This window comes from Ostrinia furnacalis, unplaced genomic scaffold, assembly GCF_004193835.3.
Source record: "Ostrinia furnacalis isolate ACB-3 unplaced genomic scaffold, ASM419383v2 OfSCF0786, whole genome shotgun sequence".
Taxonomy (NCBI): Eukaryota; Metazoa; Arthropoda; class Insecta; order Lepidoptera; family Crambidae; genus Ostrinia; species Ostrinia furnacalis.
The window spans coordinates 219336-234262 of record NW_021131025.1 but is presented as its reverse complement, the minus strand read 5'-3'; the positions used below and the strand labels follow the sequence as shown (position 1 = coordinate 234262).

Below are 14927 nucleotides of genomic sequence, written 5' to 3'. Positions count from 1 at the left end.
GTTTAAAAAACAAAAATCAGTGCGTTTTCATTGACAGTAAGTACGTCATAGCTGACGTTTTTGATGATTGGTTTAAACTCAATCCCTCTAACCTTAACGGCGAATCAGAGATGAAGACGTCAGAGTTTTTTTTAAATTATGTCAAATGTCAGAGACGAAAACATATTGATCGCTTTGGCTCATCTGTCACTCAGCTTATTTATTTCTGATGATACTATTTTTGAAAATAAACTTGAGAATATAATGGAATTTGCATAATAAAGCCATTGAACTGAGCTCGAATTAAAATCGTGCAGAGGAAGTGCAATAAGATGGCATCCGAATATTTTTTCTCCTTTTTGATTTTGTTGAGCCACAATGTTCTGCTGCACTGTGCGTCGGCAGCGGTGCACAGCCACAGCCTGGACAATAATATAGAACGAGAATCGGACGGCAGCTACCGCTCAAGAGACTTCGATCACTACAACGACGCCGGCCACAACTCGGAGTTCGACCATGAAGCCATTTTAGGTGCCCGGTTTTGTTTACAATCTTTTTGCTTTCGCGTGACGTCGCTGCCGTGCCGGCGGCGGCGGCGGCGGTTTTGCAACGTCTCGAGCTCGAGGTTCAGTCGTCGATAAGGAATGCGATAGGCCGCGCGCCGTGCGATGACCGTGAAGTACGCGTTTGCGTTGTGCGTGCCCGTGATACTGGTGGTGACTTATTATTTCTCGATAGGGAGCGTGAAGGAGGCGGAGGAGTATGACAAGCTCACCCCGGAGGAGTCGCGGCGGCGCCTGGCGCTGCTGCTGCCGAAGATGGACTTGAACGGAGACCAGAACATCGACCGCTTGGAGCTCAAGAAGTGGATACTGAACTCTTTCATGTAAGTAATCATTATTATTTGTGATAAAGAGAATTTATTGCTACGCAAAGTACAGGCAAATTGGTTAGATTTGCATTCTACTTGTTTTATGGTACAGATAAAATTTATGGCCCTAATGTCAATAATATCTTGATTATTTCTTACTCGGCAACAACATGCAACAGTTCGAGTGAAGTAAAGACCATTGCACTCTGTTTATAAATAAACCAAGTAACTGTTAACTACTTAATTGCATTTCTTCTGAACAGCATTATTTATAAACAAGCTATTTAAAATTATAGTAATCTGTCTCGAGAAGAGGCAGAGGAGCGGATGTCGGAGGTGGACGACAACCGGGACGGGGTGGTGTCATGGCCGGAGTACCTGCAGGACGCCTTCGGGGTGGACACGGAGGAGGAGGTGGGCCCGGAGGACACGGGGGACTCTGGCATGGTAGGGGTGCGGTTTCCTCTTTTATTTAGTTTGATTTTTTATTTCTAGACGCTTTTCTTTTTTTTTCTAGTATAATATTGTAAGTAAACTATTACATTATTTATTTTATTTATCCTTTTATGCATTATTGAGTGTCATATTAAATTATACTATGTTAGATTTACCTTCCTTTCAAAAAACTCACTTTATATTTGCAAGTACTTTTAAAAAGCACTTTTACATGTCGCAGTATTAACCATGCCACTGCTGAGAAGAAGCAGAGCAATTTACATACTTCACAAGAAACTCAGTCACTATTATCTATTTCATGCCATATTTATTAATACATTAGCTCTACCTAAACACTTCAGGTGTATTTTGATAATCATAACTTCACTAAAGTCCTACACAGATAGGAAACGAATTTTGTTTCAGTACTTACCACCTACTCTGTAAGTACTTTTTTTTAAACTGTGTATGTATTGTTATCTTTTTGAAGGTACATTCATTGCAAATTATTTTACTTTGTTTCTTTTTTTCATTGAACTTGAAGTTGAACTCAGTGAAATATTTGCTCATGAATTTCCTTGTAAATATTTTAGGAGTCTCCCTCTTTTTGCATTGCATATTGTATCTTTACTTTTACAAGTTTACAACTATTTTATTAAAAAAAAATATCGCGTTATCACGAATGTTTCGGTAAGAATGAGATTTTGCAATGCATTTGTAAACAATGTTATACAATTAGCTGAGTTTGTTTACAATGTAATACAATGTGAACATATTTGTTTTTATTGCAGCTGCTACGCGAAGAGAAAGAAATGTTCAAAGCGGCCGACATTAATGGAGATGGAGTGCTGGATATTGTTGAATTTGAGGTAAGAATTTTCTAATTCTATTCAGGGAATTTTATAAAATTTACAAAAAAAACATACATGTTTATGTTCTGTAATAGGTACTCTTCTCTGTTATGACTAATTCGATCACACTCAATTTACTTAATTGACATCCATTAGAATAAAAATAACTGTCACGTTTTAGACAGTTTACTACACAATAAAATTATTATGCTCTCACAATGCAATCTATAGTTTAACAGATATATTATAAGAAATGTTTTTCATAATTTATGTTGTGAGAGAAATAAAAAATAAATTATTATTTACACTAGAAAGAACTGAATACAAAGTCTCAAAATGCTTTACAAAATGGTTTATCTAGTAGAACCTGTTACTGCTATGCTACATAGTTTAGTACCTACTAGGACTAAGCTAGTAACATTTACTTTCTCTAAATATGCGGAACGCAAAGACGTAAAGCAATCATAATCGAGTCCAGTTATTCAATCTGCAACAGCTGACCTATTTTCTTTGACACCCTGCGTTAATCTTTATAGCTGTTGGGACACTATTATACCCACCGGTTTAATGTGACTCCAGTACTAAAGTTCAGACGTTTCTTAACAGCATTTGTGCTACATAAATGTATGCAAATCCTTCAGATACCAGCCTTTATTTCGACATGGAAATATAATGCATAAAACATTTATCGGATATTCAATGACCTACAGCCGACATCGTAACTGTTGCACTACAAAAGTGGCTCCTATTTCGCGAGGAATAAAGACGATTTCAAGGTCGACATGTTACCTCGGATGTGCTCTTGACTTGTGTATTCAAACGAATAAATTGTTTTATAATCCTTTGACAAAGACAAACAACAATGTTGGAGAGTTCATTGGAATTTCTCAACACAAAACCTCGTTCAAATTGATTATAAAACTGAATACATTAGTCGTAGCTATATCGCTCTGTTTCTAAAACTACTCAATTTATGTTTTATGCTTGGACGTCGCGTTGCTTATTGCGTCGCGGAAAAGTCCTCCGATAGCTTTAACCAGAGTAAATACAAATGAGTAGGTCATCTTCATAGAAACGCACCGAGCGCGGTTTGTATATGAGCGCGTCAACACGTATGCGGCGCGCACGCACACACTGACAAAATTCGGCGCAACCACGACTGGCTCCCCGCTCATTTGTATTTACTCTGGTTTAACTGTCTGTTCATGAATAATTGCATTGGGTACTAAGTATATCTATAAACCTTCCTCTTGAATCCCTCTATCTATTAAAAAAACCGCATCAAAATCCGTTGCATAGTTTTAAAGATCTAAGCGTACATAGGGACAGACAGCCGAAAGCGATGTAGTGATTATATTTTTTTCCGCAGGTGTTCACGAACCCGGAGGAGCACGCGGCCATGCACCCTTACCTGGTGAACCAGACCATGCGGGAAAAGGACAAAAACAACGACGGACGCGTCGACTTCAACGAGTACATCGGGGAGAGGGGTGAGCGGCTGTTTTGTTGCTAAATTGTATTCTATCACAATGATATAAGCCCCCTCATTAATAAACGTAACACCATAGTTGAGCCCTGTTTAAGTGACATTTCCATACTAAACGTCTCTTTAAAACAGGGTTCAACTATAGTGTCCGTGTAACTTAGGGGGAATATATTTAGATTAACATGCTGTCGTCTGCAACTTAGTTTAGTCTCAACAAAGTTTCTTGTATATTAGCAACTTTCACGCACCAAGGTCAAATTGTGCCATGACGCAATAATGTAATTCCCTGCCCAACCATGAATAAGTAAAGAAGCGAAACTTCACACAGATGAGTGATTTTTATGCGACCCAATAATATGGCACGGTCTCATCTTTGACTTCATCATCATCAACAGCCCTTTACAGTCCACTGCTGGACTATGAGCCTCCTCCACTATAGTGGAGGGTTTTGCCATAATCTCCACGCTTGGCAGGCGGGTTGGAGATCGCAGTTTAAAAGATTGATGTTTTTCAGAGAGCGCTGCTGCCCATTCTCTGTTTGATGTGTAGTCCCTAAGTCGCCTCTTACGACACCCGCGGGAAGAGTAGGGGTTGGTGACAAATGTATTCTACTCTGCCGTCACCAAACGGCTTTGACTTAGTGGTATATTAATCAGTCTCCTCAAGTCCTCAGATATACCGGTTATATCCCGATTTATTGAATCGTCCATTTTTCAATAAACTAAGCTACAAAGCGTGTTTAAAACATTAGAAAGCATTTAAAATTTAAAACAGGTTTTAATAATCACGTTTTGATGCTATCGCGCAGACGTTATTATTGTCTTTTTGTTATTAATTAAGTGTCATAAAGATGGAGATAATAAGGAAAATTTTCCCGTTATGATATATAAACCTGATCAGCAGACTTGTCAACTCGAGGAACAATGGGTTTATCTCGTAATTGGATGGATAATCTGATAAAAAACTAAACCTGGGCATACAGGTTTGTTTTTTACTAGATTTATGAAAGTTAGGTTTTTAATGTATTTTCCTCATATTAACAATTACTACTAAAAAATATAACTTGTTAACTTTGATGGAGTTATTGTACGAACGACAGCACTTCAAGCTAAAGACTATGGCTTCATATGCAGTTACAATAAGAGCGAATTTTCAACAAAAAAGTGATGGCGACTGTGCTTAATTTATTTTAAAGATTCATTGAATTCACAATAATTTATGTTAATAGTCATTGCAAATATTAAACAAATAAATTGTGGAATGCATAACGGTTTTACAAAGAATTGATGATCTGACATTAATTTATCACTTGCCCGTTTATTAAATTATACATACAGTAAGTATTATTTAGTCGCAGTGGACGTATATATCTTTTCAAACGAATCTTTGTTTATAATATACTAATGCGTGTCAAACGACCTTCATCTTTATTAACTCCCTGGAATCGTCGCAGGCGCAGCCGTAACGAGCGCTAATGGATGCTCGCCAGCTTTCTCGGATAATGTCATAAACACCGACCTATTAATTGAGGCGCCTTGATATTCGTTGACACATTAAACTCATGAAACTGTGACTAATAACCTTTGGTTTAAATATAACAAACTGTCTGCGACAGGCACACATCTGTGTCGTAGACAGTTTTATATCACACAGTGATTTTGATTTTCATTCGGGATCAGGATCATTTTGTTACGTTCACAGTACTCGTATAATATGATATTACGATGCGATAAAATTACAAACATCTCTAATTTATTATTCATGTATGTACTTGAATTTCTCTTTATTTAGACCATTAATTAGCGCAAGTTTTTTATTTTAAACTTAACGTTGAAAAGCGTTTACTATTAAGGTCGCTTTTGCAACGTAGACGGACCGCACACTGAGCGAATTAAACACCGAACCAAAAGGTAACAGCGGGCTGCTATCGCGCGGCAATTATTGCAATGTGAAGCTGCTTCTATTCCAAACTAGTATTTCATTTATTTGTCAGTTTTGTGGTGGTGGTAAAGAATAGCTATCTATCTCTTAATTAAAATCTCTGAAAACCAGGGTCGTGGCCTTCGTCACCGTGGGCCACGAGACGGCATATACTGAGTGTGATCCCGTTGCACTGGGCATCCTGATTGTGAGTAGGTGGCACTGCTAAGGGGGCGTAGTGAGTTTACGTCAAACGCATTCGATGTCGACTGCGTAAAAAAGTGACATTAAATGTATGACGGATTGTATTGTACAGCGCCCCTAGCGGAAACTTTCAAGAACTAAAATCTTCATATACACTCGCGAGCAAAACTATGGAATCACTTACATGAAGTTGTTTCCACGCGAACTTGTGTACTAACGAATTTGTTAGTAACAAAAAAAGTGGTACCATTTTAAAGATTAAACTTTTATCTTTAAATTGATACCAAATTCATTTAAATCACACCAGTATTTAAAAAGATATCCCGGCTGATGTGAAGAAGTAACGAAAAAGACATGTATGAACTGTTTGATACGTCGCGAATTGCGGCCTATTTAGCCCCTATAAAAGCACGCGTTTTTAGATTTTTGCTTTCACACGTTGATTCATACACATCTCCGCTTCTTTTGACACTTTACCTGGGATTCTACACCTTCAGAAGCAGCACAAATCGTTGCACTATTGCAAGAAAGGCTCAGCCAGCGGGCTGTCGCACGTCAGCGCCACATAAGCCAGTCCTGGGTTTCGAAAGTTTCAAGACGCTTTCGGGAGACTAGTGGCTTTATCCCGAGACCAAGTTCTGAACAGCGCCGGTGCACATCGCAGAGGGAAGACCGTTTTTTCATGTCAACCTCTCTATGAAATCGTCATTTGACTGGAATCGATGTCCATCAAGAGCTCAGAAATGTTCGTAAGATAGCTGTTAGCGAGTGGACAGTTCGTCTAAGATATAAGCAATAGAATTTGACTCCAAAAAGGCCTGCCACAGGCTCGAAACTGACGGCAGGTCACCGATAAGCACCCTTTCAATTTGCTCGTACACATCTCGATGGGAAGGCGAGTAATGGAGGCGAGTTCTGTTCTCCGATGAATGCAAACTGTGTTTGCAGGGCAGCAGTCGAAGAGGTCGGGTTTATAGGCGGCCTGAGGAGCGATTTGTGCAGTGCTGGTTCGCTGAAACAGTGGCTTATGGGGGTGGCTTGCTCGACTTAACATCGAGATGTGTACGAGCAAATTGAAAGCGTGCTTATCGGTGACCTGCCGTCAGTTTCGAGCCTGTGGCAGGCCTTTTTGGAGTTAAATTCTATTGCTTATGTCTTAGACAAACTGTCTACTCGCTAACAGCTATCCTACGAACATTTCTGAGCTCTTACTGGACGTCGATTCCAGTCAAATGACGATTTCATAGAGAGGTTGACATGAAAAAACGGTCTTCCCTCTGCGATGTGCGCCGGCGCTGTTCAGAACTTGGTCTCGGGATAAAGCCACCAGTCTCCCGAAAGCGTCTTAAAACTTTCGAAACCCAGGACTGGCTTATGTGGCGCTGACGTGCGACAGCCCGCTGGCTGAGCCCTTCTTGCAATAGTGCAACGATTTGTGCTGCTTCTGAAGGTGTAGAATCCCAGGTAAAGTGTCAAAAGAAGCGAGAAGAAGATGTGTATGAATCAACGTGTGAAAGCAAAAATCCGAAAACGCTTGCTTTTATAGGGGGTAAATAGGCCGCAACTCGCGACGTATCAAACAGTTCATACATGTCTTTTTCGTTACTTCTTCACATCAGTCGGGATATCTTTTTAAAAACTGGTGTGATTTAAATGAATTTGGTATCAATTTAAAGATAAAAGTTTAATCTTTAAAATGGTGCCACTTTTTTTGTTCCTAACAAATTCGTTAGTACACAAGTTCGCGTGGAAACAACTTCATGTAAGTGATTCCATACTTTTGCTCGCGAGTGTATTTTTAACGCGCTCTGTTCACTCTTCTTTTTCTTCCTTATTATTATTATGTGCCACTGTTATGTCTATGTTACGGTTAATGTGATAAATTGAAAATTATTAATAATAACCGGTTATTATGAATAATTCCCGACAGTCGCGGTGAAAGTGATAAATTAATCACATTTAACAGTGATTATTTAATAATTCAACCTTAGTACTAACAAATTTCATAAAAGAGAACAACATCTTGTGTACGTGTTCGTGTACAGCCAAACTTTTGAACGTTTTGATATCATATATTAATATAATTTGGCATAATGAGTTTGGAATGTTTCTTGCATAATATTACTTTTCCATGATGCCTATAACATAATGTTTTGATTTAAAGTGAAAAATAGGTTAAGGTGCGGCGGGGGTGGCCCTTGGGCCACCCCTAAGCCGCCTATTTAGTTTTATACACACATAAATGACCTCATATTAATCACATTTACCAAATCATGCGGTAATTATTCATAATAACCGGCGATTATTCATAATTTTCACATTTATCACTTTGACCGTAACATCTATATGTAATTTCCTGTATTTGTTTGATGTCTATTGTAGTAAATGTATCTTTCTTTCTAAATGATGTAAATTTTCCGCGGCAGGCTCGTCCGAGGACAAGGCGTGGCTGGTGTCGGAGCGCGACAAGTTCGACCACGAGCTGGATACCGACGGCGACGGCGTGCTCAGCCTGCGGGAAGTCGAGAAGTGGGTCATTCCCGACAACGAGTGAGTGTTAACTGTTAGGGCTTGTAAAGCCTGGTCCGTGAGCACGTAGAATCCCGTCCAATGACCCCAAGCTGCCCATTCTTGTCGCTCGCACGTAATTATGTTGCTGTCGCGCTCGCACACTCACTGCGGGCGCGCGTCGCACAGTCGCGACAGCAATATAATTACGCGCGAGCGATAAGGATGGGTAGCTTGGGGTCATTGGACGAAATTCTACGTGCTCGGCGACCGGACTTCAGTCGCTGACCAGCAATTTTTGGACGTCAGAGCTCAGAAAGCTGTTTCCTTGCTTTCTATTTTTCGCGTAAATACCAACAGCCCCATATCATACCATAATACAGTCCACCCGTTTAGTCGCGAGTGTGTTATGCGCTGTCAATAATCTATTTCTAATTGCGTTTGCACTACGTGACGTTATACAGGAGTGTTCGTAATTCCGGTATATGCAAAAGTTGGAAGTTGCAGTCAAAACCCGTTGAAACGTTTATTTAATACCCGCGGGTTCTATTTAGCTTTATTGTAATCAATGGAAATCGCAACAAAAGATACTTCATTATAAATACATCATGCCACATCTCAAAGACAGCTGTTTTCCTATACTAACGTATTCACCATAAACCTTCCAGGGAAATAGCAGAAGAAGAAGTGGACCATCTGTTCGCGTCGGCCGACGACGACCACGACGACTTGCTGTCGTTCGCCGAGATCCTCGCGCACCACGACGTGTTCGTCGGCAGCGAGGCCACCGACTACGGCGGCGACTTGCTCGGCGAACACTTCGACGACGAGCTCTAGGCAGGTTACACACCACAGGCGCGGTTCCAGCCCTCAAATATGTGGCATGGCCACCAAAAATTAGCAAAGTGAGAGTTTGATTGGAGTACGAACTCACTCACGCTCGATTTTTTAAAGGCTCATCAGTCAGCCGTTTTTATCATCAGCCTATCGATCTTATCAATAGATCATAAATAAAACAACAAATTAGGGTTGTGGGCATGCCCACAGTGCCCACAACGGTGGATCCGCGCCTGAGACCAGGGCCCCGATTACGCTAAAAATTTTCATCTTCAACGTGCCCGGACGACGGACGAACATCAGCTGTTTTGACAAATCCGTATCGCGGTGTCGTTTTGACAGCTATAGTCTGGTCCGGGAGCCCGTAGAATTTTGTCCAATGACCCCAAGCTACCCATCCTTATCGCTCGCGCGTGATTATATTGCTGTCGCGACTGTGCGACGCGCGCCCGCAGTGAGTGTGCGAGCGCGACAGCAACATAATTACGCGCGAGCGATAAGGATGGGTAGCTTGGGTCATTGGACAAAATTCTACGTGCTCCCAGACCAGACTGTAGTTGAAACGAAGCATAGAAGCTAATACCATCCATATCNTTGAGCTTCTGTATAAGGCCTATAGTGAGAGGCCACGTTTCCGAGCCATAAGTTATCACTGGTAACACACATTGGTTATACACTCTAGTCTTCAGGCATTGAGGTGCGCATCGCACAGAAAGCGATGTAGTTATTATAATTTGTTTCGCAGGTGTTCACCAACCCGGAGGAACATGCGGCCATGCACCTGTACCTCGTGAACCAGACCATGCGGGAAAAGGACAAAAACAACGACGGACGCGTGGACTTCAACGAGTACATCGGGGAGAGGGGTGAGCGACTGTTTTGTTCTATCACAATGACATAAGCCCCCTCATATAAGAGTAGGCGCACACCGTTGATTTTTAGTTGGCCGATAGTTGTGCTCGATTTTAATTTGTATGAAGAATCGGTCAAATCGAATCATCGGCGTAGTGTGCGCACTCCCATACATGCCCATACTGATCAACAGCCCGACTAAACTATCGGCCGACGAAAAATCAACGGTGTGCGCCTACTCTAAATGTAACGCCATAGTTGAGCCCTGTTTTAAAGTGACATTTCCATACTAAACGTCACTTTAAAACGGGGTTCAACTATGGTGTAACTTTCATTAAAAAGGGGGAAGATGTTAAGATTAATATGCTGTCGTCTGCAACTTAGTTTTCAGACTAAACAAAGTCTCTTGTATATTAGCAACTCAGGCGCAGATAACTGCGCACTAAGATCAATATTGTGCCATGACGCAATTAAATGTTATTCCTTTTATAAATTCGTTTGTTTACTAATGAAATAGGCGCGCCCAGACCAACCATAAGTAGAATAGAAAGTATTTATTTGTCTCAAAACAGGTTTCATTTACAGTTTTTCACAGATACAAAAAATCATAAGAGACAAAAAGGTCTATGACTCAGTGATTGCAGGAGACCCACAAACCCTGTTATTCTGCCATAGCCAAGATATACATAAGTAAATAAATAAATATTAATTTATACTTAAAATTACAATTTCCTAAAATTACAAATTGTAAAAGTAAAGAAAGCTAAACTTCACATGGATGTGATTTTTTATGCGACCCAATAAAATGAGTGATTTTTTATGTGGTCCCATCCTTGGCGTTTAATTACCTTGGTGTATTAATCAGTCTCTTCAGATATTCCGGTTATATCACGGTTCAATTGAATCGTCCATATTTCAATAAATTATTTCATTTAACCCACAAATCGTGTTTAAGACATTAGAAAGCATCTAAAACAGGTTTTGATAATCACTTGATTCTATCGCGTAGACGTTATTAATGCTTTTTTGTTAAGTGTCATAAAGATGAAGATAATAAGGAAAATTTTCCCGTTATGATATAAACCTGATCAGCAGAGTTGTCAACTCGAGGAACAATGGATTTATCTTTTAATTGGATGGATAATCTGGTAAAAAACTAAACCTGGGCATACAGGTTTGTTTTTTACTAGATTTATGAAAGTTAGGTTTTTAATGTATTTTCCTCATATTAACAATAACTACAAAAAAATACAACTTGTTAACTTTGACGAAGTTATTGTACGGACGACAGCTTTTCAAGCTAAACACTGTGTCATAAGCACTTGCAATAAGAACGAATTTGCAACAAAAGAGTGATGGCGACTGTACTTCATTTATTTTATAGATTCATTGAATTCACAATAATTTATGTTAATAGTTATTGCAAATATTAAACAAATTAATTGTGGAATGCATAACGGTTTTACAAAGAATTGATGATCTGACATTAATTTATCACTATTATTTAGTCGCAGTGGACGTATTTATTTATTTTTGGGAAACATACAGTTACAATATAATTTAACTTAGGTGTATATATCTTTTCAAACGAATCTTTGTTTATCATATATTAATGCGTGTCATACGACCTTCGTCTTTATTAACTCCCTGGAACCGTCGCAGGCGCAGCCGTAACGAGCGCTAATGGACGCTCGTCAGCTTTCTCGGATAATGTCATAAACACCAACCTATTAATTGAAGCGCCTTGATATTCGTTGACATATTAAACTCATGAAACTGTGACTAATAACAATTAGGAGGACCTTTGGTTTAAATATAACAAACAATCTGCGACAGGCACGTCTGTGTCGTAGACAGTTTTATATCACACAGTGTTATACTTGACTTTCATTCGATCGATATTACGATGCGATAAAATTACAAACATCTCTAATTTATTATTCATGTACTTGAATTTCTCTTTATTTAGACCATTAATTAGCGCAACTTTTTTATTTTAAACTTAACGTTGAAAAACGTTTCCTATTAAGGTCTCTTTTGCTTCGTAGACAGACCGCACAATGAGCGAACTAAACACCAAACCAAACGGTGACAGCTAGCTGCTCTCGCGCGGCAATTTTTACAATGAAATTTTCACATGTCAATATGTTTTAATCTGTAAGGCTTACAGAGTAAGCTGTATGTTTTCCAAATAAAGAAAATAAATAAATAAATGTGAAGGCATCCGCTGCTGCTGTTCCAAATTAGTATTTATTTTATTTGTCAGTTTTGTGGTGGTGGTAAAGAATAGCTGTCTATCTTTATGAATGGCCGTTTGGTGTAGTGGTTCAGAACGGACTACTATGCCGAGAGGTCCTGGGTTCGATTCCCGGCCCGGCAGTATTTTAATTTCTGTATTTCTGTATCTATGTAAGACCACTTATGTACCTGGAATTACGCAAATAAAGAAATTGATTTGATTTGATTTGTGACGGGACTGGGTGTTTTCTATGTAAAATATGTATGTATTTACAAAAAAAAGTATTCAAGTATGTTTATATCCGTTGTCTAGTACCCATAGTACAAGCTTTGCTTAGTTTGGGACTAGAGGCGCAGTGTAAAAATATCCCAAGGATATCTCTAAATAATGTCAATTTTCGGCGGCAGGCTCCTCCGAGGACAAGGCGTGGCTGGTGTCGGAGCGCGACAAGTTCGACCACGAGCTGGATACCGACGGCGACGGCGTGCTCAGCCTGCGGGAAGTCGAGAAGTGGGTCATTCCCGACAACGAGTGAGTGTTAACTGTTAGGGCTTGTAAAGCCTTTTCCGTGAGCACGTAGAATCCCGTCCAGTGACCCCAAGCTGCCCATCCTTGTCGCTCGCACGTAATTAAGTTGCTGTCGCGCTCGCACACTCACTGCGGGCGCGCGTCGCACAGTCGCGACAGCAATATAATTACGCGCGAGCGATAAGGATGGGTAGCTTGGGGTCATTGGACGGGATTCTACGTGCTCACGGACCAGGCTTTACACAAAACTGCGAAACAGCGCGATGTGAATTCGCAACGCAAAAAACTGGACCCAGAGGCCAAATTGCTATTGAAGTTCGTAGATATTTAGTTCGCAGTTTTGTGTACAAGCCCTTACTTCTCTTACCGCTTCGAGTTTTAAGGTTAATTGATTGTAGGGCTTTTAGACGCGAGTCTGATATGCGCTACGCATTTTAAACCACGCGATCTACAGTATGTCTTATGTTGGACTTGATGCTAACCCATTTATCAATTTAAACTTCTCAAAGTCAAGTTCTATTTCCTCAGCTGGTACGTGTTTGTGTGCGTTATAATACAATATGGAAATCTAAAAAAAAACATTAAAAGATTAGGTCATTAATTAACTGAATATGTTACTTTTAAAGACTCCTTTATCTCTTTACCTATACTAACACATTCACTATAAACCTTCCAGGGAAATAGCTGAAGAGGAAGTGGACCATCTGTTCGCGTCGGCCGACGACGACCACGACGACTTGCTGTCGTTCGCCGAGATCCTCGCGCACCACGACGTGTTCGTCGGCAGCGAGGCCACCGACTACGGCGGCGACCTGCTCGGCGAACACTTCGACGACGAGCTCTAGGCAGGTTACGGACCACAGGCGCGGATCCAGCCCTCAAATATGTGGAATAGCCACCAAAAATTAGCAATGTGAGAGTTGGATTGGAGTACGAACTCACTCACGCTCGATTTTTTAAAGGCTCATCAGTCAGCCGTTTTTATCATCAGCCTATCGATCTTATCAATAGATCATAAATAAAACAAGCAAATTAGGGTTGTGGGCATGCCCACAGTGCCCACAACGGTGGATCCGCGCCTGAATAAGACCAGGGCCCCGATTACGCTAAAAATGTTCATCTTCAACGTTTGTTACGTTCACGCACATCAGCTGTTTTGACAAATCCGTATCGCGGTGTCGTTTTGACAGCTATAGTCTGGTCCGTGAGCACGTAGAATTTTGTCCAATAACCCAAGCTACCCATACTTATCGCTCGCGCGTAATTATATTGCTGTCGCGACTGTGCGACGCGCGCCCGCAGTTAGTGTGCGAGCGTGACAGCAACATAATTACGCGTGAGCGATAAGGATGGGTAGCTTGGGGTCATTGGACAAAATTCTACGTGCTCCCAGACCAGACTATATTTGAAACGAAGCATAGAAGCTGATAACATCCATATATGTGCTAATAACTCATGTGACAATGAAAATACTAGGAAGGTACGTCCATTACCGTGATACCGAATTTGCACCTCAGCTGGAATGAAAAACGGAGCGCAACTGGAGAAGAAGCGCGTATGTATTGGAGACGTTAAAAATTAGCGTAATCGGGGCACAGACAATACAGTGGCCTAATTCACGTATTTTGATAGTCAAGATCTCGCTGACGTTCAGAAGTCGTTCCATTGAAAAACAGTTCTAAATCCGTATTCATAAGGGTCATTTTGATAGAACGATTACTCGATAGGATCGCAATTCAGCGATTGGTTGTCGTTGAAGTTTTGTTACGTGAATAAGGCTACTGGTTAACTGACCAACGTGACCATAGACAATATAAGCCCACCAACCAACCTGGGTCCCGATTGCGGTAATTTTCTTTAATTGCAACGCGATTGCGCGACGATCGAAAATAAGCTTTTTGACAAAGCCGTATCGCGTTATCGTTTTGACAGCTAGTTCAAACGAAGCTAAAACGTAAATGGCCCAAATTGAACTTGAAATGACCCATTGCCTATTGCCACACATAAGACATCAGAATTTTGAACATAACTTCTTCTTTTTCTCAAATACTAAAACCCAGGGCGATTATACTTTAAAGGGTCAAAAATCTGTATGCTTTTAATTTACCCTCAGTAATAAATTTAAGTTGAGTAGCCAACTTAAGAATCTACTAACGTATAAAGACCGTCATTTACGGCCAAACCAAATGTCTCGCCTCTAATGTACTGATTTATTTA

At 40.4% G+C, this 14927-nt stretch overlaps 1 protein-coding gene across 4 annotated transcripts; it reads left to right on the top strand.

Moving 5' to 3' along the window:
• Positions 1-153: 153 nt before the first annotated feature.
• LOC114350142 (reticulocalbin-2) lies at positions 154-13918 on the top strand. 4 transcript variants are annotated; one of them, XM_028300806.1, is made up of 7 exons: positions 154-510; positions 718-865; positions 1147-1297; positions 2077-2154; positions 9837-9957; positions 12590-12713; positions 13387-13918. In XM_028300806.1, the coding sequence occupies exons 1-7, from the start codon at positions 312-314 to the stop codon at positions 13553-13555; spliced, it is 990 nt and encodes a 329-aa protein (XP_028156607.1). In that variant the 5' UTR covers positions 154-311; the 3' UTR covers positions 13556-13918. The 4 variants fall into 4 exon arrangements, with proteins under 4 accessions (XP_028156607.1, XP_028156605.1, XP_028156604.1 ...); XM_028300804.1 differs by having other exon boundaries at positions 1147-1303; XM_028300803.1 differs by lacking the exons at positions 9837-9957; positions 12590-12713; positions 13387-13918 and adding exons at positions 3506-3626; positions 8173-8296; positions 8923-9308 and having other exon boundaries at positions 156-510; positions 1147-1303.
• The last annotated feature ends 1009 nt before the right edge of the window (positions 13919-14927 follow it).

Bases quoted from the DNA above. Each gene is read 5' to 3' on its own strand.
- LOC114350142 (XM_028300804.1), top strand. From the start codon at position 312: ATGGCATCCGAATATTTTTTCTCCTTTTTGATTTTGTTGAGCCACAAT. The intron at 866-1,146 runs GTAAGTAATCAT...TTAAAATTATAG, and splicing joins TGGATACTGAACTCTTTCAT to TAATCTGTCTCGAGAAGAGG. The intron at 9,958-12,589 runs GTGAGCGACTGT...TTTCGGCGGCAG, and splicing joins CGAGTACATCGGGGAGAGGG to GCTCCTCCGAGGACAAGGCG.